This window comes from Ornithorhynchus anatinus, chromosome 11 (genome assembly GCF_004115215.2).
Source record: "Ornithorhynchus anatinus isolate Pmale09 chromosome 11, mOrnAna1.pri.v4, whole genome shotgun sequence".
Taxonomy (NCBI): domain Eukaryota; kingdom Metazoa; phylum Chordata; class Mammalia; order Monotremata; family Ornithorhynchidae; genus Ornithorhynchus; species Ornithorhynchus anatinus.
The window spans coordinates 30,328,649-30,352,727 of NC_041738.1; the positions used below are offsets into that span (position 1 = coordinate 30,328,649).

The 24,079-nt window shown below is 39.6% G+C and overlaps 2 protein-coding genes across 5 annotated transcripts in view; one reads left to right on the top strand and one right to left on the bottom strand.

Annotated features, from left to right (window-relative positions):
* The window catches only part of CEP89 (centrosomal protein 89), a 76,514-nt gene that overhangs the window by 251 nt on the left and 52,184 nt on the right, over positions 1–24,079 (bottom strand). For 3 of the 4 annotated variants that reach the window (XM_029075097.2, XM_029075096.2, XM_029075099.1), the window contains 2 exons: positions 9,792–9,961; positions 936–2,679 (listed from right to left, as the gene is read on the bottom strand). In XM_029075097.2, the coding sequence (XP_028930930.1) occupies positions 2,442–2,679; positions 9,792–9,961 (408 nt within the window). In that variant the 3' untranslated portion in view covers positions 936–2,441. Of the gene's footprint in view, positions 1–935; positions 2,680–9,791; positions 9,962–24,079 lie in introns of those variants that run through there. The other variant, XM_029075098.2, reaches the window with a different exon arrangement.
* On the top strand, positions 9,961–22,098 carry LOC114815049 (E3 ubiquitin-protein ligase RNF182-like). The gene is made up of 2 exons (XM_029075104.2): positions 9,961–10,101; positions 21,343–22,098. Exon 2 carries the CDS (start codon positions 21,359–21,361, stop codon positions 22,079–22,081), a length of 723 nt encoding a protein of 240 aa, XP_028930937.1. The 5' UTR covers positions 9,961–10,101; positions 21,343–21,358; the 3' UTR covers positions 22,082–22,098.

The following is a 24,079-nucleotide window of genomic DNA, read 5'->3' on the forward strand; positions in this document are numbered from 1 at the left end:
ACAGAATTATATCAGCAAGAAAGGCCACATGGCAAAAATCTGAGTTCAACAGAGTCACCATGCACATTCTTAAACACTTAAAAGCACCGAGAAACAGTGTGGGCTAGTGGAAAGAGCACAGGCCTGGGAGTCAGAGGACCTGGGTTCTAATTCCAGCCCTGACACTTTTCTGCCGTGGGACCTTGGTCAAGTCACTTCACTTCTCTGGGCCTCAGTTCCCTCAGCTGCAAAATGGAGATTCACTAGCCATTCTCCCTCCTACTTAGACTTTGAGACCCATGTGGGACCTGATGATCTTGCATCAACCCCAGAGCACAGTATAGTCCTTGGCACATAGCAAGCATCTAACAAATAAACACAATTATTATTACTCTAAACTTCCATCACAGGAATTTCTTTTGCAGAACAAAATTCAATAGTGCTGCTCTGTTTCATTTACCCCATGAAGAGAGGCTGTCAATTTGAACCCTGGTTGGGATGTAGCCCCTGGCCCAACAACTACAGCAGTTAACTTTAAATGAGTGATACAACCCTGTGTATCATGATCTGATGCAGCTTTACGATGATACTTTGGTGACGCGATGAAAAATAAAAGGTTTGACATTCAAACAAACCACTGCACACACTGACAACCTCAGGATGTGGGAAGGTATTTGGAGAGTGGGCTCAAGGTCGAGGTTTAAAAGAGGCTTTTCTACATTTCATATTACAGTCCTAGAAGTTTAGAATTTTTCCAGAGAATTGTGGTTCTTAGAAGGGGTGCAAAGCAGACAAACTCTGGTTAAAGCTCATTTGCTAGAAACAAAAAGGCCCTGACTCTTCATTTTTAGTGAACCACAACCAGCCCCCAAACATCTTACTTTGTTCACTGTATGATGAGAAGCAGGAATTATATATCTGCCCAGGCTTATGTCTAATAAAAGAAACTCTATAAATGCTGCAGAAGTGACCAAATTTATTAAATCTTAATGTGACAAGACTTCCCAAGATTGTACCAAAAATGGAAAGCAATCTTTAGTCATTAAAAAACTCTATGCAGCTGCCATTAAAATGATTACTAACATTGTATTTTAAATTGTTCCTTAATACTAAAAAAACCAAAATATTATTACATAAGAGTACTGCATAGTTATAGTTAGTTGATAACACATCAAACGAACTACTGGAAATGAAATTAAAGGTTTGAATCCATTTTCCAATGCCAAAGTCCCTTATTCCCTGCAAATGAATTCCCAGCTATTGCAGTATTGGGATTTACATGCTGAGAGTGCTTGGACAACAGAGCTCCAGGTTCCCTAACTTATCTATGAATACATACATAGATATCAATTTCATATCAGTAACATATATACAGAGTTATCCATGCCTATCTATATCTACCTCTAAACTCAACGGCACTACTCTATAGTTTTATATTTAAATATTTTAAGTTTCTTACATACAAAAATAAAACCAATTTTATAGCATCATTCAATTTCTGAGCTCATTAATTTCATTGATTTTATAAGGTAAAGAAAATGGTAGTCTTGGGGAGAAAACTGCTTCTGTGCCTTATAAAATATAGATGACCCCACAATACATAGGGTTCCATTCCTCAAAAACACAGATGCATCATTAATGTTTATCCTGTGAGGTACACTAGCCCATAGACTTACATGGCCGTCACAGCCACAGACATACAGGCAATTAATTTTGGTTCCAGAACCAGGCTTGATGTGTAACCTTTCCCCCTCTCCTTCCTCCCCTTCCTGTCCCAGTGATTTTTTGCTGCCCTTTTCCTGTACCCCCAACTCAGATCCTACCCATTCTGTTTTCCTAGTTCTCCCACCTCTCCTATTGCTCCAGCCTTTTTTTTTTTAATTTAGTGACAGCTGCTGGGGCAACAGCGGTTTGAAAATATATCGTCCAATCTCCGACCCTGTCTTCCCCAGTTCATCCCTTGACCTGTTCCCAGAATTTTGGTTGGGGCAAGAGAGCCAGGCTAAGAATGGGAAGCGGGTAGGGGACTGCTTGTAGCAGTGGCCACTGGTCACTACTATTAGTTTGAGAAAAGAAAAAAAAAATACCAGAGGAGGTGGGGCTGGGGTAATGGAAGGAGGGCAGCTGCTGCTGTCTAGGTGGATGGAAAGTCACTTAGGTGCAGAGGAGGGTGGGAGGAAAGTAGGGTGAAGGAAGGATGGGAAGGAGGAGGAATTGACTTGCCTGTGGTGCTTAGGCTTTACTGGTGGGGATGGAGTTTACATACATTGGAATAAGTCAGCAAATAGTGGAGCTGTTCATCTTGTGGGGTGGTCAAAATCTAGGTATGCCAGGAGTGCAGTTTCCTTTTCAATAGTTACTGGCAAACCAAATCAAACTGACCAGAGGGTTTTCGCTTTGGCTTCACTGGAATATTTTTTTCTTCCCTAAGGCAGAGTGTCACATATGGTATCCTGCTGTTTCTAATTCAAAGGCTCTTTCTGACTGTGATGGTTATTTGGAGACGGTTTTATATCACAATAGCTAACGTCGTGTCCAAAAATGAAGTCTCTGGAAGGGATTTCATCTAGGCACGATTCATTTACTTTCACCGTCTTCCACATGTCGGTCTTCTGCAAGGATGCATGCAGGAGTTCTTTCATTCTTCTGTTTTCTTTGGAGGTAGATTCCCAAACTACTTCAAGTTCACCTTCTATTTCCCTAAGAGCAGAAAAAAACCCCAAACCCCCCCGAATTATCAAATGGCTTCATACTCAAATCCTTAAGTTGTCACATTGGACTCAGATGGGCCCGGGCTCTGGCAGTACCAAGGTTATGTCTATATTTCTTATACTTCAGTGAGTGTAGATATTACAGATTAATAATGTATTTAATGTTAGCGTCAACTATCAAAATTGCCACTTTTTGGGACTTTCTTATTTCTGGTTAGAAATATTACATATTTTGGAAGTAGTTTTTAGATTAGTTTTTCAATTTTATAAAGATTCATGTGTTGGTTAAATCCACTGCTGTATTTAATTTCAACAACCCACTAGGCCTTAGTCCAAACCAAAATGCTGACCTAGATTGCCATCTTTCAATCACTCAATTGCATTTGAGTGCTTACTCTTTGAAAAGCACTGTACAAAATTCTTGAGACACTACAGTAGAGTTGATAGGAAAAAAAACAAAGCCTTCCTTCAAGGATCTTATATTCTAGACAGGGAGACCGACAAAATTATAGGTAAGAGGAAACAACCGAGTTTAAATAAATGCACATAAGTGCCATGAAGGAAGGCCTTCAGGAGCTGGCGATTGAAGTTCTTCGAGTTTTGAGTTATCCTCTTCAGACAGTCAGGTAAAAACATATCAGCCCTCTATATTTCCACATCAGAACACTCTGTTGGAAAGATCATCAATACCCTGTGCTAAAAAAGATTTATCTTTTAGGCGAGGCTAGAACTTTAAACAAAAAAGCCAAAGGAAAGGGAGCACTCTGAAATTTTATGAGAATGGAAAGCTCAAGTAGCATGGGCTTCACTTCAAATTTCTCTAAGGATTACTTTCTCCAGTATGACCTTTCCATTTGGGAATGCCACTATAAAAGAGTCAGAATATATTCCTTTCCTGTTACTAAAGCACAGAGAGTTACAATCAATCAGTGGTATTTATTGAGTGCTTAATCTGTGCAGAGCACTGTATTAAGTGCTTGGGAGAGTACAATATAACAGAGAATACTAGACAAAACAAATTCCTGTGAAGTTTAAGAGAAGTTTAGGAGAAAAAAACTCTGAAATAATGTTGATTCAGAAGCTGAATTTTTAAACGCTCCTTCCATTTTCTATAAGCAGAAATGTCTATGCTCTGCTTGGGATTAGGAAGAAAGAGACGGAAGCAATCCAATGTTAAACCCTCTGATAAATAATAATAATTATAATGACAATAATACCATGCACAGTACTAATTACTGGGGTCGTTAGAAGATAATGAGTTAGGATTCAGTCCTTGTCCCATGAGGGGCTCACAGAGGAGAAAGGAGAACAAGAATTTAATCCCCATTTTATAGATGAAGAAACTGAGGCACAGAGAAGTTAACTGACTTGCTCAAGGACACACAGCAGGCAAGTGGCACAGATTAGAATCCAGGCCCTCTAATTCCCAAGCCCGGGCTCTTTCCACTAGGCTATGCTGCTTTGTCTCTGTCTGCATGACCATACCCTACTCACTTTCTTTTCCTTCTGTGCTGAACTTTGACCAAAAGTTCCAAGACCAAATATCCATTTTTTTTTAGCTGGCTAACAGGTCAGGTCGCATTAGCGTCATTAAGAAACCACCCAGTTCTGAGAATTTACTACAACCTTGGTTCCAGTTCGCTCCATACAAGTAAGGCCTGGGTTCCTCCACATATAGACTATATTTTGTAATTTTTCTTACAGTGGTGTTTACAATATTGCTATATTATTCGTGTTTATTTCTTAAGCATTAACTCTTGTAAATATCCTCTTTCCCTTCTTCCTCCTGAATGTAATTTAATGTATAATCTTCCCATCTGGATTAGAAAATCCTTGTGGGCAGGGACCAATACTCCCCCAAGAGCACAGTATAACAGTTAGGCTTGGCCAGGCGGAGACCTTGCCTGCATGGCAGCTCTGGGCAAACCAGCCTCCACGCTCTCCCCAGTGGATTTCCCCCCAGCCTGTCCAGGTGGGAGCAGGGAGGATATAAAAACTCCTATGGGACTCTGGGCAAGGGGAGCCTGATATACCTGGCCCAATTTAAGACCTGAGAAACAGCTGTAGCTGCTTCTTCCTCCTGTCAGCAGGGGACCAAAAGGGGGGGGGGGGGCATCCTGTTCATTCAGTCAGTCCTATTTATTGAGCACTTACTATGTATAAAGCACTGTACTAAGCACTTGGGAGAGTAAAATATAACAACAGACACATTCCTGTCCACAACGAGCTCAGTCTAGAGCTCACATCCAAAAACTTTCTTCAATACTACCTCTGTGGGAATGATTTCCCCTAACTCCCCACAGAGCTGGAGTATTTACTGAGTGCTTACTGTGGGCAGAGCACTCTACTAAGCGGTTGGGAGAGTACAATAAAATAATGCTGATAGACACGATCCCTGCCCTCAAGGAGCTTAGAGACAAAATGGGGAGACACGATAAATTTTGGATGAGGTAAATGGCATATTATAAGAATCTGTACTTAAGTGCTGTGGGACTGGAGAGCAAGTGCTTAAGGGATATAGAGTCAAGTGCATAGGTGATGCAGAAGGGACAATATAAACAGGAAATGAGGGCTCAAGACCTCCATACACTATTTCTAGTCCATAAAAAAGTATGTGGCTCCACCAGTAAGCCTGAGCTCTTTCAGCTACTCTAATGAGCTAGCCTATCCTGAGGAGACTGTCAATATTATTAGGCAATACTATGTCAAATAAAGTGGTTGTTGAAAGTGCCCCGGCTGCATTTTTCCCCACTTGAGAGAAAACTGTTGTATACAGTCTTACGCGAGGCTCCACAAGGAATTGGAAAAATTATAGTAAGCTTCTGGTCCTCTGAGAAGGCATTCAATTTTAACACATTACCAGAATTACTTAAAGCTCTTAACTCAATCACCCTGGAGCTGTTAGTTCTAAAAGAATGAATGGACACACTCAGAAGACCTGGCAACAGTGTGAATTGCCAAACAGCAGTGCATCAGGTAGTTCAACATGGTGTACGACAAAAATGGAATGAGATTGCTCTTTTTAGGATCAATCAATTAATGGTATTTATTGAGTGCTTACTATGAACAGAGCACCGCACTAAGCACTTGGGAAAATACAATACAATAGAGGTGACCAACATGAACCCTGCACACAAGGAGTCTAATAGTGTATGCGACAGGTACGAGGAACACAGGGAATTGAAAACAGGTTGAAAAAAAATAATTTGCTTTTTTTTTTTTTATGGTACTAAGAACCGGGATAGATACAAGACAGCCCCTATCCCACACAGGGTTCACAGTCCCAATCCTCATTTTCAGACTTGCAGATGAGGTAACTGAGGCACACAGTGAAGTTGTGACTTGCCCAGGGTCACACAGCAGACAAGTGTTTTTACATTGTGGAGGATTGAAGAGACCTGTAGTTATGCCACATCTGCACATATGGATACAAGCTCACTGATAGTAATATTATCTTTGAACCCCAAGGGCAATGCTTAGTTAACAGTCACCAGTCATTTGGGCAACTGTATTTACTAAACATGACCTGCAGGCAAAGCACAGCTCAAGTTATCACTCTAAAAAAACAAGAAAACAAAGGATCTAAATTTAGTTTGTCATTAAAAAAAATCTAAAGGAGCATGTCTATCAGCTAAGGTCACTGCATCAAGAAAGGCACTTCACTTCCGCCCAAGCACATCCTTCTTTAACTATTTCTTTTATATCAAATACCTTTAAAAGTACCTATATAAAACTAAAAGAATGCCAATTTTAAGTGCAAGTCTACATATAGGGTAGATGTGCATAACTCTATATTCAGTTAAATGTAATGAGTCACAACAATCATCTTATAGGAATTCTTGTATATTTCTATACACACACATATTAGGGTATTTGTTAAGTGCTTGCCATGTGTCAAGCACCTTTCTAAGCACCAGGGTAGATAAAAATTAATTAGGTCAGAGACGGTCTCTATCCCACATGGGGCTCACAGTCTAAGTAGAAGGGAGAACAGGCATTGTACATACGCCTTTGCATTTTATGTAGGCAAGCATCAATTAAAATGTACTGTTTATTGAGCCTTCATATATACTGGAGTGGAAAAATGGGAAGCAGGGAAAATAGATTCATCCATTACATCAACATTACCTCAAACAAATAATGTTAGCAATTTACATTTTTGTCTGTTGACAACAATTTTCTGGGATACAAATCTGCTTCTTGAACATGAATGGGGGAAATAAATCTGCATCCGTATATCACGATACCAGAACCAGAGATGGTGGTTGCCAAGCTGCAGATGACTAGTGACATGTAACCTACGAGTAATTCCTCCTCCTTTATTTCTCTGACAGTGGGGACAAAAAACAGGGAATGACAAAGATAAATCTCATACTGTTACAAATTAATAGAGCTGGCTAAAACCAAGATTCATTCATTTTTAGTTTTTTATGGCTATGTGGTGTATTAAAAAAAATCGTATGAAGTCTGGATTATTGACTGATTTGTTTTAAGAAGAAAGACAATAGAGACAAGGGAGTCTAGAGGTGCTGCCGTTTAAAATGCTTCAAAACCAAATAGCAAAGTATAGCTCTGAAATCTTTGGGGTATATTCCTCTATATAGAGTAAGTGTGCGGAGAATACCTTCCAGTTCTCTTTACACATTTGTCAACATACACACGCATCAAATGGTGTTTGGGACATGGATTTAACCATAAGGAAAGAAAAATGGATATAAAAAAATGGTGTGCCTTGAAAAAAATAAAACCAATGCTTTATTTTGTATCTGCTGTGCGCATCATTTTACGCACCACTAAACACCAGCAAGATTCTGTATTTGCTGATGGCTAATGTCAGCAACTCCACCTTAATGAAATGAACCACCTGAATGTAAAACACAGCTAGATGTGAGATTGCTACAATTATTTTCAAAAACCCTACTGTTTTCTCTTATATATATTACTGATTTTTCTCCCTTAACAATTTGTTATATCGCCTACTACCGCAGTTATGACTGCTTCAAAAGGATGAAGATATGTAAATGATGTAAAAACTCCTCACTCTATAGAGTAGAGCAGGTGCTCACAGTAGCTAAGTGTTCAGGTACAGGAAACCTCAGTTCCTTAAAAAAAAATCAAAATCTGAAGGAGAAAAACCTTCTAAAACTATTTGAAGATGTTTTATTGAGAAGCAGGGTGGTCTAATGGAAAGAGCATTGGCCTGGGAGTCAGAGGATCTGGGTTCTAATCAGGGGCTACCACCTTTGTGCTGTGTGACCTTGCGCAAGACACCTAATTTTTCTGGGTATTAATTACTTCACCTATAATCTGGGGATAAACTACCCAATCTCCCTCCCTCTTACACTGTAAAACCCTTGTGGGACAAGGACTTTCCAACCTGCTTATATTGCAATCCAAGACAGTGGTTGGTACATACTAAGGGTTTAACAAATACCACAATTATTACTGAGTTAAAGAGTCATTTAATGTAAATTAGACTACGGGATAATCAACAGAAGACAATCAAAACATAATCACCAGCATATTCAACAGGAGTAGTTTTGTGTTTAATCAATTCAACATGAAACAAACTTTTCCCTCATTCGTCACCATTTTTGAGGTACGTGATAATGAAGACAAAATGGCACATTGCCACTGGAGGGTATGAAACTACGTTTGTGAGGGCAGAGAGGGCTGTCTCTAAAACCACAACAGATTTCGAGTGCAAAGCCTACACCTGAAAAGGTTCAGGTGATGCTACCAAAAATGTGTATTACTGATTAGTGCATAATACAGCCTTTTGCATTTGTGATTCTGAACATCCCAATCAACTTACCTTCATATGTCGCCTTTAAAAGAACTGCACCACTTACTAAAATGCTATCTTTAATTTTCAAAATCAAGGAATGGGGGTTATTGGCCAAATAGAGAAGCACTGTGGCCTAGGGTAGAGGGCACGGACCTAGGAGTCAGAAGGCCCTGAGTTCTAATCTCAGCTCTGCCACTTGTTTTTTGTGTGACCTTGGGCAATTCACATCACTTTTCTGTGCCTCAGTCTCCTCACCTGTAAAATGGGGAATAAGACTGTCAGCCCGATGTAGGTCAAGGATTGTGTCCAATCTGAGAAGCCTGTAGCTACCACAGCATTTAATAAGGTGCCTGACACATAAGGGCTTAACCCATAATATTAAAACAAAAAACCAAAATCACAAAGCTAATTCTGAAGACACTGCCCATTCATTCAACTCCACCTTACTATTCTATAGGTTTTGTAAGCTATAGCTGTTTTAGATGCAGATGGCAAGTGCTCTGAGCTTATTTTCAGAAATTGTCAGTCCATTTAAAAAAATTCCAAGTTGATTTTCAAAACGACTACTTAATTAGCTGTCTCTCCTACACTTATTCTTGTATGTTGATAATGGAACTGTGTTATGAAAGGTTTCACCACCAGAGGGAAAGCCTCTTCAAGAATTTACTTCCATTAAGACAGTACAGGGAGTCCTAACCTTGTCAGGATCTATTAAACTCATTTTGTTTCTCTTTTGTAGTTGTCTTTCCCTATTACTGAGTAAAGGGATGCGCCAGTTTGGTCAATTTCATTCTCTAAAAACAGACCAATGAAACGCTGTAACCAGCAAGGCATGTTGTCAACGGACTTCCTTCATTTCTCATTTGTCAGAGAACTGTCAGATGAAGAAATTGCTTCAATTACCAGATGTAACTGAACAGCTACTCTTTCTAGTGAACCTCCGACAAGCCAAAACTATGTAACCTGGCATTTTCTCATTAATTATCTAAGTGTTCTGTAGAGAAAATTTATAATTTGCTTTAAAAATACCCCTAGTGCCTAAACACCTGCTTTAAGGATCACACCTAGGGGTGGAGGAGAGAAGGGAAAAGTGGAGGTGTAAGAAAGAATGGATTTTGCAACTCAGTTTGGACTGAAGAGAGAGAACACACGGAGAGGATGCCAGATGGGTGTCTAATGGAACAAAAGCAAGTGATTGCAGCTGGGCAGCTATACCACCACCTCCCCCCACACACAGAGAAAAAAACACACACACTCACACACTTTCACCAGTAGGATCTAATTGGTTTGTTTGGAGCTGTGTCTGATTTTACCTTTTTTGCTGCAGCACTTCATCGAGGGTTTGCTGCTTGTCTTGCAGCAGCCACTGGAGATGCTTCATTTCACGCTGGTACTGAGCAGTCTTCCCAGCAAAGTCCTCCTCTTGCTCAGTCATTCGGAGATTGATGTTTCCAAGCTTTACAGCTGCTTTCCTTTTATACACCTGTGAGAGTGAAAATCAGGGGAAAGAGTGATTATGGCCACCGGGATGGTGAATGCTTCCAACAAAGTAACCAGCTTAACAGGTTTGAGGACGGATTGTTATTTTTATATCACGGAAGCCTTGCTTAAAGAATAAATCGGGTAAGTTTCCAATTGAATTCTCTTTCATGGAATTTTTGCAAGGAAAGGCATTTGGTTATCGTTATTTGAACGGTGTATAATTGATACCATTTTATTGTTTACGGAAATATTCAATACTAGCTACCCACCAAAGCAAAACAAATATGAAGAAACAGCATATTTCCTTATTCTTTCAATAGTTAAAGTCTGAGTGTAAAAAGTGGCATGGAAAACTCTCCGTTGAATATGTGGTTTATTGTCAGTGACAGCCTCATTACATGAGTGAGGATAAGAGAAATCAATTCGACTTAGCTATTAAATGCATAACATGAGACTGATGTGTTTTTGTCAAGTCTATGAACAGCTTCTCATTTTAGAAAAATGCGAAAAACTCTTTCATTTAAAATACCCTCTAGGGCAAATCTGTCTTTTCAGTACATTTATGGTCCATGTTTGAGTACCTGTCATTGTAAAGATCTTGTTTCTCATAGCTATTACTTCTTGACAATCTGTATAAACATTAAAATGCTCAGTGGGGGGGTATAAATGTTTTATTATCTTTGCAGGGGAAATTGGTCAGCAAAACTTAAAAAAAAATATAGCTCCTGCTGCCCTGTTCCTTTAACAGAAAAGCAAAATACATATATGATGTCTACTCTGAAAAAAATGAATCCAAGAAAATCCATTTTACAATTGGAAAAAATCTTTTAGTACCTTTAAGTAAGCAAACTGAATATACTCTACTATTTACTTTGCTGCAATTGGGCTTTAAAAAAAAGAGTTTTAGTTTACTATGGATTTATGGTTCCTAATCTCACATGCCTATAGACACTCAAAATTTTGGACTTGAAAATGGGACCTCTCAAGAGGAAATTTCAAATTCCTAGCATTTATGGGACCTCTCCAGGAAATTTCAAATTCCTCGCATTTATGGAATTAATCTGTGTAATTGAGAATTGCAGTCTAGAACAACAGTATTAATGAGCAGAGGAAAATGCCATTTAGAGCCAAATGAACATAGGCAATCGAGAGGAAGAATCTAATTTTGGGGTCATGAGGCAAATTCCAGGAGGCGGGTCAAATACTGTCTTTCTTGGGAATTTCTTGGGAAATTCCTTTGGCCTGCCTTTTTTCCCTTTCATGGAAGCAACAGCGTAGAAACAAGGAGCACATGTAACACACTGGATTTAAAAACTGTGTTTACTATCATTTATCTTTATTAGAAACTTAATTTAGTATTGCAATTTAATTTTAAAACAGCAGCTTTGAGTTCTGCCTTGGTAAGTACCAATACTTTATTTTAATGCTTTTGAATGCACTTGTGAAAGGGTGAAAAGACATTATGATAGGTTTCAATTCACAACTGCATTGCCCATTTTAGTTCTGCGCTGGCTATAAATACCTTGCCAATTAATAGGCCCAGAAATGCCTTTATATCCCTGGAACAAATGATACCTCCTCTCTAGCGTTCAGTGATTTCATGGGCTCGATGATACCCAGTAAATATATATATCTAAACTATACAGTCTTATATGTCTTAAAACTCTGAGGGGTGTTTGGAAATGCCTTGCCTTGCTGTTCTATTATGCTATTTAATTTAAATGGAAAGACCTCTCTTCAAAGGGGCAAACTCTTCATTTTGTGTGCAGGAATGACAAACAGGTTGTGTGGCACAGGAATCAGAAGATCTACTGGGTCAGGAAGACCCCCTTCCTGACTCCTTAGGATCTTTTCATTCCCACTCCGAAATACTTAACTCTTCTCAGCTTTGTTCATATTTTGTCAGAGGTCTGGGATGAGTGAAGCTGGGAGCCCAGTTCAAAAAGAAGTAGCTCAACAACAGTGAAAAGGAGAGTCAAGGACAAGATGATGATGATGATGATGATGATAATATCATTACTATTCCTAGTGACTAGTTAGCCCGTTCTATGTGCCCAGTGCTGGGGAAGAAAGAAGATCATCGTAACTGACACTGTCCTTATCCCACAAGAGGTTTATGGTGTGAGCGGAAGGAAGAATTTGTATCTTCTACCCATTTTAGATATGAGGGAACTGAGGCAGAAAAAGGTCAAGCAACTGGTTTACTGTGTACAGTGCTCTATGCACAATAAGCACTCATTGACTGATTGACCAGCCCAGGGTCACACAGCAGGCAAGTGGTGAAGCCAAGACTAGACTCCAAACCTCCTGACTCCCAGGCCATGCCTGTGCTACACTGCAAAAAATTGTCAAGCCCAGTACTTCCTCTATTTTATGCATAACACTTTCCTGACTGCATAGAGACATGCTAGAGATTGCACTTGGTCTCTCTCCCTAATTAGAACCTCATTTCATTGCAGAGTACTTAGGAAAATGCTTTGAGAAAGGTCATAACAAATGGGAAAGCTGACTGAAAATACCTAGGTTCAGTTTTTAATGATCGTTCCATACTTGGCCTTTAAGAGTACTAAATGAATGGCAATTCTAAAGGGAGAGAAACTCTTTTTTGCAGGAAACACATCAATTGGGGAACATTAGATACCCCACTTCAAAGGTCGATCCATTTTTATTCAACAGGAAATTTATCTTTACCAAAAAGTCCACTGGACATTTCACAGTTACCATCTGAGAATCAAAATGTTTTGATTAGTATATGCCAAAATCAATCAATGATATTAACTGAATATAATGTGCTCTGTACTAAGCTCTTGGGAAAGTACAACGGGCTTGGGTTGAGGCAATACCTGCCCACAGGGAGCTTACAGTCTACAGGAGAGCTTAAAGTCTATAGAAGAAGTAATAATTAGCATGTGTTCTACTCTCCCAAGCACTTGATAAGTGCCCTGAACACAGTAAGTGCTCAAGAAATATGACTGATTATAATCTTATCTGAAAACAATCCTGATCTTCAAAAATGGGCTAACTTGCACAGCTGAATTTCTAAGTGTCACTATCAAAAGATAATTACATTTAGTTCAAGTTACCTTTAACATACAACTCCTCCCAAGGCTTCAAATACCATCTCTACACAGAGGATTCCCAAACCTACATCTCCAACCCTGACCTCTCTGCTTCCCTGAAATCTTGCATTTCCTCCTGCCTTCAAGACGTTATCTACTTGGATGGTTCACTGGCACCTCATATTAAGCATGTCCAGAACATAATTCCATATCTTCACACCCAAACCCTGTCACCCCCATGTCTTGCCCATCACCATAGACAACCCCACTATCTACCCTATCTCACAAGCCCTTAACCTTGGTATTGTTCTTGACTCATCTCTCTCATTCCATCCACAAATTTAATCCGTCACTAAATCCTGTCATTTCTACTTTCACAACATTGCTAAAATCCATCCTTTCCTCTCCATCCAAACTGCTTCCATGCTGATCCAAGCACTTATCCTACCCTGTCTTGACTTCTGCATCTGCCTCCTCACTGACCTCCCTGCCTCCTGTCTCTCTCCACTCCAATCCATTCTCCACCCTGCTGCATGAATCATTTATCGACAAAAACATTTAGTTCACGGCTCACTGATACTCAAGAACTTCCAATGGCAGGGCTGCCCACCCATCTCCACATCAAACTCCTTACCATTGGCTGTAAAGCACTCAATCAGCTTACTCCACACTACCTCACCTCACTAATCTCCTACTACAGCCCAGCCTACACACTGTGCTCCTCTAGCACCAGCTTACTCCGTGTGCCACGATCTCGTCTATCTTGCCGCCAACCCATTTCCCACATCCTTCCGCTAGCCTGGAAATCCCCCACTCTTAATATACATGGAACACCACTCTCTCCACCTTCAAAGCATTACTAAGCTCATATTTCTTCCAAGACACCTTCCCCGATTAAGTCCCCTTTTCCCCATCTCACTCTCCCTTCTGTGTCATCTATGAACTTCAATTTGTGACCTTTGGACACTTGATATTTGCCCCACCCCCAAAGAACTTATGTACATATCTTTACATTATATACTATAAATTAATTATTCATATTAATTTCTGCCCCACCCCACCCCAGGCTGTAAGCTTGCTCTGGGTTCTGCTTTTTCTTTTGTACTGTACTCTCCCAAGTGCTTAGTACAGTATTCTGCACATAGTAAGTGCTCAATAAATACAATTGATTGATTAACATCAGAGTGCAAATGCACATACATAATAAAAGCACAATTGCTGATGAAATTATGATTAGGAGACTGGTAAGAACCTTGACAGCAGGGATCTTGTCTATTAATTCTATTGTATTCTCCCAAGTGCTTAGTTGAGTGCTCTGAACACAACAGGTGTGCAATAAATACTATCCCTTGAGAGCTCTTTTTTAGTTAAGTGGCTGGTTCTCCTTATGCTCCCTAAACCCTTTTCTAATTACACTAAGGATTGTTTGTAGCCCAGTTGGAATGCATCCAAAGAAGATGCTACAAGCTTGAACGATGAGATTTCATCATATCCCTGTTTTTGTAAAATATTTCTTCTGTTTTTGTCCCCATATTCAAAATGAAAAGTCAGCACCTATGGCTTCTGTGGAGATGACACTGGTGAAATCTTTTATGAGTTGCACATGTTTTGCAAGCTAGGTAAGGGCCCCTAATGGCCTGAGGGAGTTGGGCATTGCAACTCCACTTGTATAGGGAGAACTCATCCAGGAGGATGTGACCCTTAAAATCAATAAATATCTGTAGAGAACTCAGGTTTGAGAGTTTCTACAGCTGATACCAATTGATATTTAAATCAGTATCAACTGGAGTAGAGTCCTTGTCTTCTCTGCAGTCTATTACAAGAGTCCAACAAAAACATTGAGAAGCAATGTAGTCTAGTGGAAGCAGCACAGGCCCAGAAGTCAGAGGATCTGGGTTCTAATTTGGGCTTTGCTCTTGTCTGCTATGTGATACTGGGCAAATCATTTCATTTCCTTGTGCCTCAGTTACCACATCTGTAAAATGGGGATTAAATCCTAATCCTCCTTAATTAGTCCATGAGTCCAATGTGGGACAGGGACTGTGTCCGACCTGATTATCTTCTATCTACCCCCGTGCTCATTACAGTGCTCAGCATATAAGTGCCCAACAAATACCATAAAAAACCAACGAAATGAAACAAGATACAGTTTTCTTTCCACAGCCAGCCCCTGTTCAAGGTTCTTGGCTTGGACACCCCAAATCAAAATTCCAAAATGGCATATTTCAAATTTTTTTTTAAGGCTCATTGCCTAAGCCCTTTTACCTGAGGTGAGGAAGCGGGAAGATTTTACAGGATCAATGAACCATGATAATAAGCCTCCATAGCTCTTGTGAAGACAGGATGACCGAATGACCATTTGCCCATTAAAAATGGAGATGAATTCATCCCAAAGAAAGACAGAATATAAGCATTTGATGCAGAGTTCATCAATGAAAATGGAACAGCCTGTTCCTGTTTCAGAACCCCCTAAGTCAAAGTATACCACAAAATGCAGTTGGCTCATCTATACCTGTACATGTATATGGAGATATGGACAACTGGTGCCATATGCATATGGACATATAGACATATGTGGAAATGGTGACAGTCACTGGAGAATAATAGCCTCTTCTCTTGTACTGGTATGTCTGTTTCCTAGTGACAGCATGGCCAGTGGACCGTAAGCTCGTTGTGGGCAGGGAATACAGAGTTAGTCCACAAACTCTATTATACTGAACTTTCCCAAGCATTTAGAATGCACAGTAAGCACTCAATAAATATAACTGATTGATTGATAACAGCTGGAAGTAGAGGCCTACCTCCCACAAAGATGGACCTATTTCTTAGTTCCACTTCCTCTCCAACATTTTCATCCCTTATCTCAGTCTCCATCTCTACTTCCCTTTGGCCCCTTTAAACCTACTGAGATTAATGTGTTTGATTTCTCGCTATTTACTGGTATCTAAATTTGACAGTCCATCTATTCCAGGTTCCACAAGAAAAGTGTCCACTGAATGGGTATTGTTTCCTGATATTCACACTGGTGGCTTGATACACACACACACCCCCACACACCCACACCCACCCCCCCCCCCCCCCCGGAACCCTGATTTCACCAGGATTTACTGAGCCCAGGACAGCAGAAAATTGAAGTGCTTTCATTTAGATGATACAAAGAACAATGTCACAATTTCTAGACACTTTCTAAAGTTTTCTGAAGCCCACTGCTATACTTGTTTCTGAACCATAAAAGCAGAAGTAACTATTTCATTCTTAAAGTTGTACAATTTATTAAAAATCACTATGACTATTGGCATGAATCTGAAATTTGACTGCCAAAGCTGTTATGCCAGCTGTATTGTAATAATGACTTTCTGAACAGTTTGAACTTAAAAGATGGAAAAAATTGTTATTGTGTTGTTCTTGTGACAGCAATATTAAAGGCTATCATAATTTACATCATCCATTTATTTCACTGACAATCCCTAATGTGCTCATGTCTCAAAAGAATCAGATGAAATCCTTTTTATAGCCCTTAAAAGTATTGGATACCAACATCAGTTTCATTTAAAAAAAATGCATATCAATGTTTTTAAATGATCTAGGCTAATTTTCCCCTCTTCTGGGATGACAGATTTTTCACCAGGTTCAGTTCCCAGCAATGTAAAATTTGGAGAAGTTAAATTAGTAATGGTTTCCCAGAACAAATTCTCCAAATACTACCAAGCATATTAAATTTCTATGAAGATGATGTTGGCCAATAGTGCTCAGTATCAATTGAGGACAGAACAAGAGGAAAATGACACATTCAACCAGGAAAGATTTTATCTGGACATAAGTGCTTCATGATACTGGTAATAAAAACACTGGAATGGACCACAAAAGGAAAGTGAGGAGTTTCCATTTCTGGAAATCTTTAAGAAGAAATACAGACAATCATCTGTTCCACCTGATTTAGTTCTGTGCTTGCTTAAAGGCAGGAGGCTAGACCAATAAATCATAGCTGTTGAATACAGAGCACCACATTAAGTGTCCAGAAGAACACAATAAAATTAAATATATGGTTCCTCCCTCAACAAGTTTACAATCTAAAGGGAATTACAGGGCAGACAAATTGTTTACAAATAGCAGGAGGGAAAAGAGAACTCTATCTGTAGCAAGTAATGGAGGTAAATCAATATTGGTTTATGTAAATGCCTAAGGGTGGCCATTGTCTTGATACAACCTGAAGATGTAGACGTTAATTGGGAAATGCCACTTTTAGGAAGGCTTTTGAAGAAGGGAAGATCTGTTATGTGGAGAATTAGAGGGAGGGAGTTCTAGAAAGGGTGAAAAGTCTGAGAAAATGGGCAGAGGTGGGAGTAGAAAGCGACTAAAATCGGAGTGGGTGAAGAGAGCCGACATATAGAAATGCAAGATGTGGGAGAGGAAGTTAAAGATGCTGGTCAGAAGTTTCTAGTTGATGCTGAGGGGAATTGGAAGCCTTTGGAGATTTTTGAATAATGGAGTTAAGTAGTAAGTGGCATTTTAGAAAAACGACTTGGGCAACATCGTATATAGACTAAGAGAAGTCAGGGAAGAGGCTGCAACAGTCATTTGGAGAGTACATGAGTTTGATCTACGGTGGTGGCCTTTTAAGTGGAGAGGGAGGACTTTAAAAAACTGTGGAGGTAGAACCAAGCAGGATTTAGCGACATGACAGAGTGGCCTAATGGAAAGAGTACAGGCCTGGCAGTCAGAGAACCTGGGTTCTAATCCCAGTTCTGCCACTTAACTGCTATATGACCTTGGGCAAATCACTTCACTTCTCTCTACCTCAGTTCCCTGAGCTGCAAAATGGGGATTCAATACCTGTTCTTTCTTAGACTGTGATCCCATGTGGGACCTGATTATCTTGTATCTACCTCAGCACTTAGAAGAGTGCTTGACAGGTAATAACCACTCAACAAATACCACAATTCTTCTTATTGTTAGTATGTGAGAGTTAAAGGTCTCTTGAGTGTTTTTTCAACTGTATGGTTCTATGATATCATTAGAAGTGGTGATAGGTTTGAAGAAAACTAGCTGCATAAACACCTATTCAATTATTCAGTACAGAATTATGGTATGGGTAGCTTGCAATATAGGGATATCTTAGGTTAAAAATAAAAAAATCCAATTGTAAGCAATCCTAAGACTTATGCCAATTAACTCTTGACCTGCTTCTTAAATTGAAGTGGAAGTAGGAACCAGTTTTTTCAAAGGAGCAATGCTACAAATGGGATACTGGTTTCTAATCTAAAATCAGATATTCTATTTTTATTCAAATTACCCAGAATTTTGTACTCAATTATAGGTGAGTAAAAGATCTACAGTAATGCATTTATGTTGAGCTAGCGAGGTAGCCAACTTTTTCTCCATGGGAAATACAAGGAGCGCACTCACCCTCCCTGGTGACTGGTGATGGGATAACCTTTCTAGCCTCTTCCCAATGCTCTCCCCTTCACTTGAAACTTCACACACCATCACTCTCCCATTACAGCTCTACAGTAAGTACTATAAAGGAGGCTAGTGTGGTAAAATTGAAGAAGGTGAAGCTGAAAGAGGGTAGGAATTTAAAAACACTGTATGCACCATTCACTGTAACTTGAAACATCTTAGTGGATGACTGCTTGTATTAAATGACCAGGAGCTCATTGTAGGCAGGGAATATCACTGTTTATTACTGTATGGTACTTTCCCAAGTGCTTACTACAGCACTCTGAACACAGTAAGCGCTCAATAAATATGACTGAATGAATGAATGTCAATAAACTTGACAGCAGAATTAATTTGAGTGAATATGCCATTTGCCAAGATTACAGCAGGGTAAAAAACGATGCATCCCCAAGACAAGGCGAACTTCTGTGAGAGACCAACATTGCTGGATGCTTAGAAATGATTATACATGTCTTTGAGCTATGTCTGTTTTCCAGATTTATGTTTAGAACAGTCTTTTTTAAAAGTCTGTTGATTCATTCAGTTGTATTTATTGAGTGCTTACCATGTGCAGAGCACTGTACAAGTGCTTGAGAAAGTACAACAGTAAACAATGACATTCCCAGCCCACAACAAGCTAACAGTTTACAGCAGGGGAGACAGACATCAATACAAGTAAATAAAGTTACAGATATGTACATGCTTTGGAGCTGGGAGGGGGAAGAGCAAAGGGGGATAAATAAAATTACAGATATGTACACAAGTGCTTTGGGGCTGGGATGGGGGAAGAGCAAAGGGAGCAAGTCAAGACAAAGCAGAAGGGAGTGGGAGATGAAGAAGGGTGGGGCTTATTCTGGGAAGGCCTCTTGGAGGAGATGTGCCTTCAATAAGGTTATAAAGCCGGGGAGAGTGGTTGTCTGTCGGATTACAGGAGGGAGGGAGGGTTTGGGGGTTAATTAAAAACCTGTTAATTTTGGTTCATATTTGGTTAAGCAGATTTCATAGTCAGCCAATTTAAAATATATTCCCAAACCCAGGATAAGAACTAAAACCACATATAAGGAAGATTGCTACATGTCAAAATCAGAGTGGGTCTATAAAGATAAATGAGGAAGTTTGCCCAGATATCTGCCTACGCTGTGTCTGGCTCTGGTTGATGCCAACTAATCTTGCACTGTGAGGGAACTCTTAGTCTTACCTTCTGAAAAATTCACCCGAGGAGAAGGATGTGGAGAAGCATCCTTTCTGAACAAAGAAGGGAGGAAAAGCAGAACAACTGCAGTCCCTCTACTATCCTTGAACTGAATTGCTCTAAATATGTGGATGTCAAAATGAAAACACTCTAAGCCTAAATGCTAAAATACTTAGAGAAGAAATGGGAGGGATTTTATGTTCTATAAGCAGTTTCTGGCTTCTCCTTGAACCACTGTAAATAAATTAAAGAAGCATAAATTATGCAAGTGTATCCCTAAAGGCTCGCAAAATGGCACCACCATTACAATAGTGACGGTCAAATACCTAGTTCAAAAGCCAACTATCTTGCTGTATAACATTATGGAATATCATTATCAGTGATCATTTACTGAGCATCCATGGGTTGTGTCTATGGCAGAACTACTGTATGGCAGTTTAAAAAAAATAACAAGGTGATCAGCAGCATCCTCCCAATTTTGTTTTCAATCTACCGAATAGGAAATTGGTAACTGGATTCTTTTTGTTTCAGTTAAGCCCAATTCACCTTAGAAAAGCAAGGCAGTAAGATCACACACAGGTTCCTTTTATGATCTAGTGGCTCAGGAATCTGCACAATATCAGCTGCTGCCTAGGGGTCCTAGCAGGCCTGCCTCTCTTGCTCTGCATCAGGCTCTTGGTCTCTGGACAGTGCCCTGAGATCATCCCATGAACAGCAGGGTAGGGAAAGCAGCAGTAGGAAAGCAACCAAGCCCCACATGTTCTTCATTAATTACTGATGTGTCAAGAAGCAGCCTGGCATAGTGGATAGAGCACAGGCCCGAGAGGCAGGTCATGGGTTCTAATCCTGGCTCTGCCACTTGACTGCTGGGTGACCTTGGGTAAGTCACTTCACTTCTCTGTGCCTCACTTACCTCATCTTTAAAATGGGGATTGAGACTGTGAGCCCCACGTGGGACAGCAACTGTTTCCAACTCGATTTACTTGTATCCACCCCAGCGCTTAGTACTGTTGTTGGCACATAGTGCTTAACAAATACTACAATCATTATTATTATTAGGTCTTGAATTTTAAAAAGGAATTTTTATTGATGAAAATTCTACGTTTCAATATCAGGTTTTACCATGTGCCAACTGTTTAAAGAGAATTGCTATAGTGATTTGGCTTAACTCTGGCCCTCCAAGGAACTTCAATCAGTGGTATTTACTGAGCGCTTACTATGGGAGGTTGGAAGAATCCATATTTGAATTTCCTAATTTTTTTGCCATGACGTCCCCCCAAAAAAGTTTTAATTGGTGTTTTCATTTGTTAACCACAACCTCCCAGACTTTAGTTCTGAATATGCCATGTCTGTATTACTAGGATACGTGACAAGAATAGCAGTGCTATTGCTACAAAGTGTTTTTTTTCTTCCAAATAACTGCCTTCAATTAACTAAATTCATAAAAAGTAACAAAAAAGTCAAAATAAAATTTCACGTTATTCAGCCATCTAACCCTCAAACACAAATTCTTATCCAATTAAACAACTGATACTTTCAAGGCAAAATGCCTTGTTTAAATAATATAAAATAAAATTATTTAAAGCCGTGTTTAGAATATAAACAGAATTCTCTGAAAAGAAACAGACCTATCACAAAGAGGCTTTTAAGACTTTGAGGTAACTTACTACTATTTGACTTCTCTTTTGGCAGTGAACCTGTAGTAAGAATGAGTTGCCCGCTAACACAAGGAGAAGAAAAGTTGCCACCCGAGGAACTGGAGTGCAAAATATGCTACCAGAGATTTAATGTTCATAGTCGCAAACCTAAAATCTTGGACTGTCTTCACAGAGTATGTGCTAGGTGTCTGACCAAAATATTTCTCATCGGCAATGGAGCCACCGGTATTCCATGCCCATTTTGCCGCCATGAGACAGAACTTCGTGAGGAAGAAGTCACAGGGCTTCCTGATGACACAAACATTATGTCCAAACTCCTTTTAAAGGACAAAACAGCATGGAACTCAGACTGCAAAGAAGTGGTGTTAACTCCGAAGAACTTGGCCTCGAGTCCTTCCCACGGATCTTCCAACTGCTTAGTAATTACGATAATGGAAGTACAGCGAGACTCCTCAAGGATTCCAAGTCAAAGTACTCTCTCTGATTACTATGTGGAGCATAGCATGGATTCGGTATCTGTAAGTTCTCACAGCCAACCAGATCAAGATCTTTTCTCCAAACTTTGTAATCACGTCCCCAGAATATTAGTGTGGCTGTTAGGATTTTTCTATTTTGGCTCCTTGCCTCTTGGAATCTACCTACTGGTGATTCAGAAAGTCACCCTGGGAATTGTGTGTGTCAGTCTTGTCCCTTCCAGTCTAACCGTATGTCTTGTGTATGGGTTCTGCCAATGCCTCTGTCAGGGAATGTGTGACTGCTCTTCAAGAAGGTGATCATTCTTTATCAGGTTATTTTCCATATATATATATATATATATATATATGAATGTAGATCATATATAACAGAACATCAAGCTCAAAAAATATGCTCCTTCAACATTATGGGCTAATCATCATTTTAATGCTATTTAAATATATGTGGGTTGGGTAAGATTACAATTTATAAATCAGTACAGATAATCCTCTTCAGAAATTCTTAATACAGTTTTTTCACAAGGTGCACATTAGATCCTGGTCATCTCTTCATCATTTTATATTTCCTTTTTGTTTTTGTCTTTTTAAAAGAGAATTAAAAGTTGTATGGGATGCATAAAAACATTACTTATTCTCTAAATGGGGGAGGAGATATTTAGGGACCCCTGAAGAACTGGGGCCTTCTCTAGCCACATCTATCTCTTTCCACCTAAGCCTCTTTGGGTCACTATGTCCCTGGTTTTCTCTGCCAATCTGTCCCTGCCCTTTTCCTGATTTGTGTTCTCCTCATCTCTCTCCAAGTTCTTCCTGCCTTTATTTCCTCACTTTCTGAATAAATTAGGTACCATAATCCAAACTTCTCTCCCATCATCTCCCTCCAAGTTCTTCCTCCCTTTATTTTCCCCTCTCTCTGAGTAAATCAGGTACCATAATCCAAACTTCTCTCCCAATCTTGTTTCTTGCCTCTTGCCACCCTTGCCCTCTCCACTATTATAGGGGGCAGTGGGGAGAGTTCAGACTAGCATCAAACTCTGGAAGCAGCAGAGATGCATGAAAGTGGGAAAGGGGGGAACATCATTAGGTAATTAGGTCTGAGATTAATGCCCATGCTAAGGTCACCCCTGCAGGTCATATTCCTCCTATGGAAAGGTGGGGATACACAGATATATCTTATTCTGCAGTCTACAGGGAAGATCCAGTCGAGTGGCCAAGCAGCATGGCCCAGTGGATAGAACATGGGCCTGAGACTCAGAATGATCTGGGTTTTCATTCCAGCTAATCCACTTGTCCACTGTATGTCCTTGGGCAAGTCACTTAATTTCCCTGTGCCTCAATTTCCTGATCTGTACAGTGGGGATTAAGATTGTGAGCCCCATGTGGGACATGGACTGTGTCCAACCTGATTTGTATCTAACCCAGCGCTTAATACAGTGCCTGGTACATAGTAAGCGCTTAATAAAGAGCATAAAATAATAATAAAGAAAAGCAAAGAGCTAGAGAGGCTTCCAGAAAAGCAAAGTCGTGACTTCTTTCCTTCAGCTGGCCCTTAAATCCATGGGTTGGTCTCACACATGTAGAGTCACTCTTCCATGTCAATCTTGTATATTACTGATACAGATGGAGAAACTACAATAATTATATTAAAAATATACTGCAAGTTTGAAAGAATGTTAAAAACAAAGTTTTAAGGGTTATGAATAAGCTCTTAATTGAGCCAAATGCTTCCTAGAATTTAAAGAAAACAGGCACCACATTTTACATATGGAAAGAATTTGCAGTGAAGGTAGGTCATATTCAAATTGGTTAATTATTCAAGAGAATAATCTGATAAAAAAAGTTGGGGTAGTTCCTGCTGAAATCAATCAATGAATCGTATTTATTGAGTGCTTAGTATGTGCAAAACAGCACACTGAAGACTTGGAGAGTACAATACTACAGAATTAGCAGGCCTGTTCATATTCCCTGCCCATAACGTGCTTAAATGTTATATTTCTCAGAGGGAACCTTCATTTTGAAAACAATGCTGTATGGATTGTGATCAGTTACTGAAAAAGTGCTTTCTCGTAGCTTATCCCTTGGCATATCAAGGTACGATTTTTAAAAAAGCAGAATTATTACATTAAAAGAAAATCACTTGTCTATGATAGTTGTAAGTATAAAGGAAAAGTACAAATTATTAAAGTAATAATTGTGCTTCATGAATACTGACTAGAACAGAAACTGATTCATTGCCTGACCATTTCTAAATATATACCATATAATTTACAAATACAGTATTTGTGGAAAAATTCAATGTAA

What these genes read in the sequence shown, in the direction of transcription:
- LOC114815049 (XM_029075104.2), top strand. Translation starts at nt 21,359, where the DNA reads ATGAGTTGCCCGCTAACACAAGGAGAAGAAAAGTTGCCACCCGAGGAA.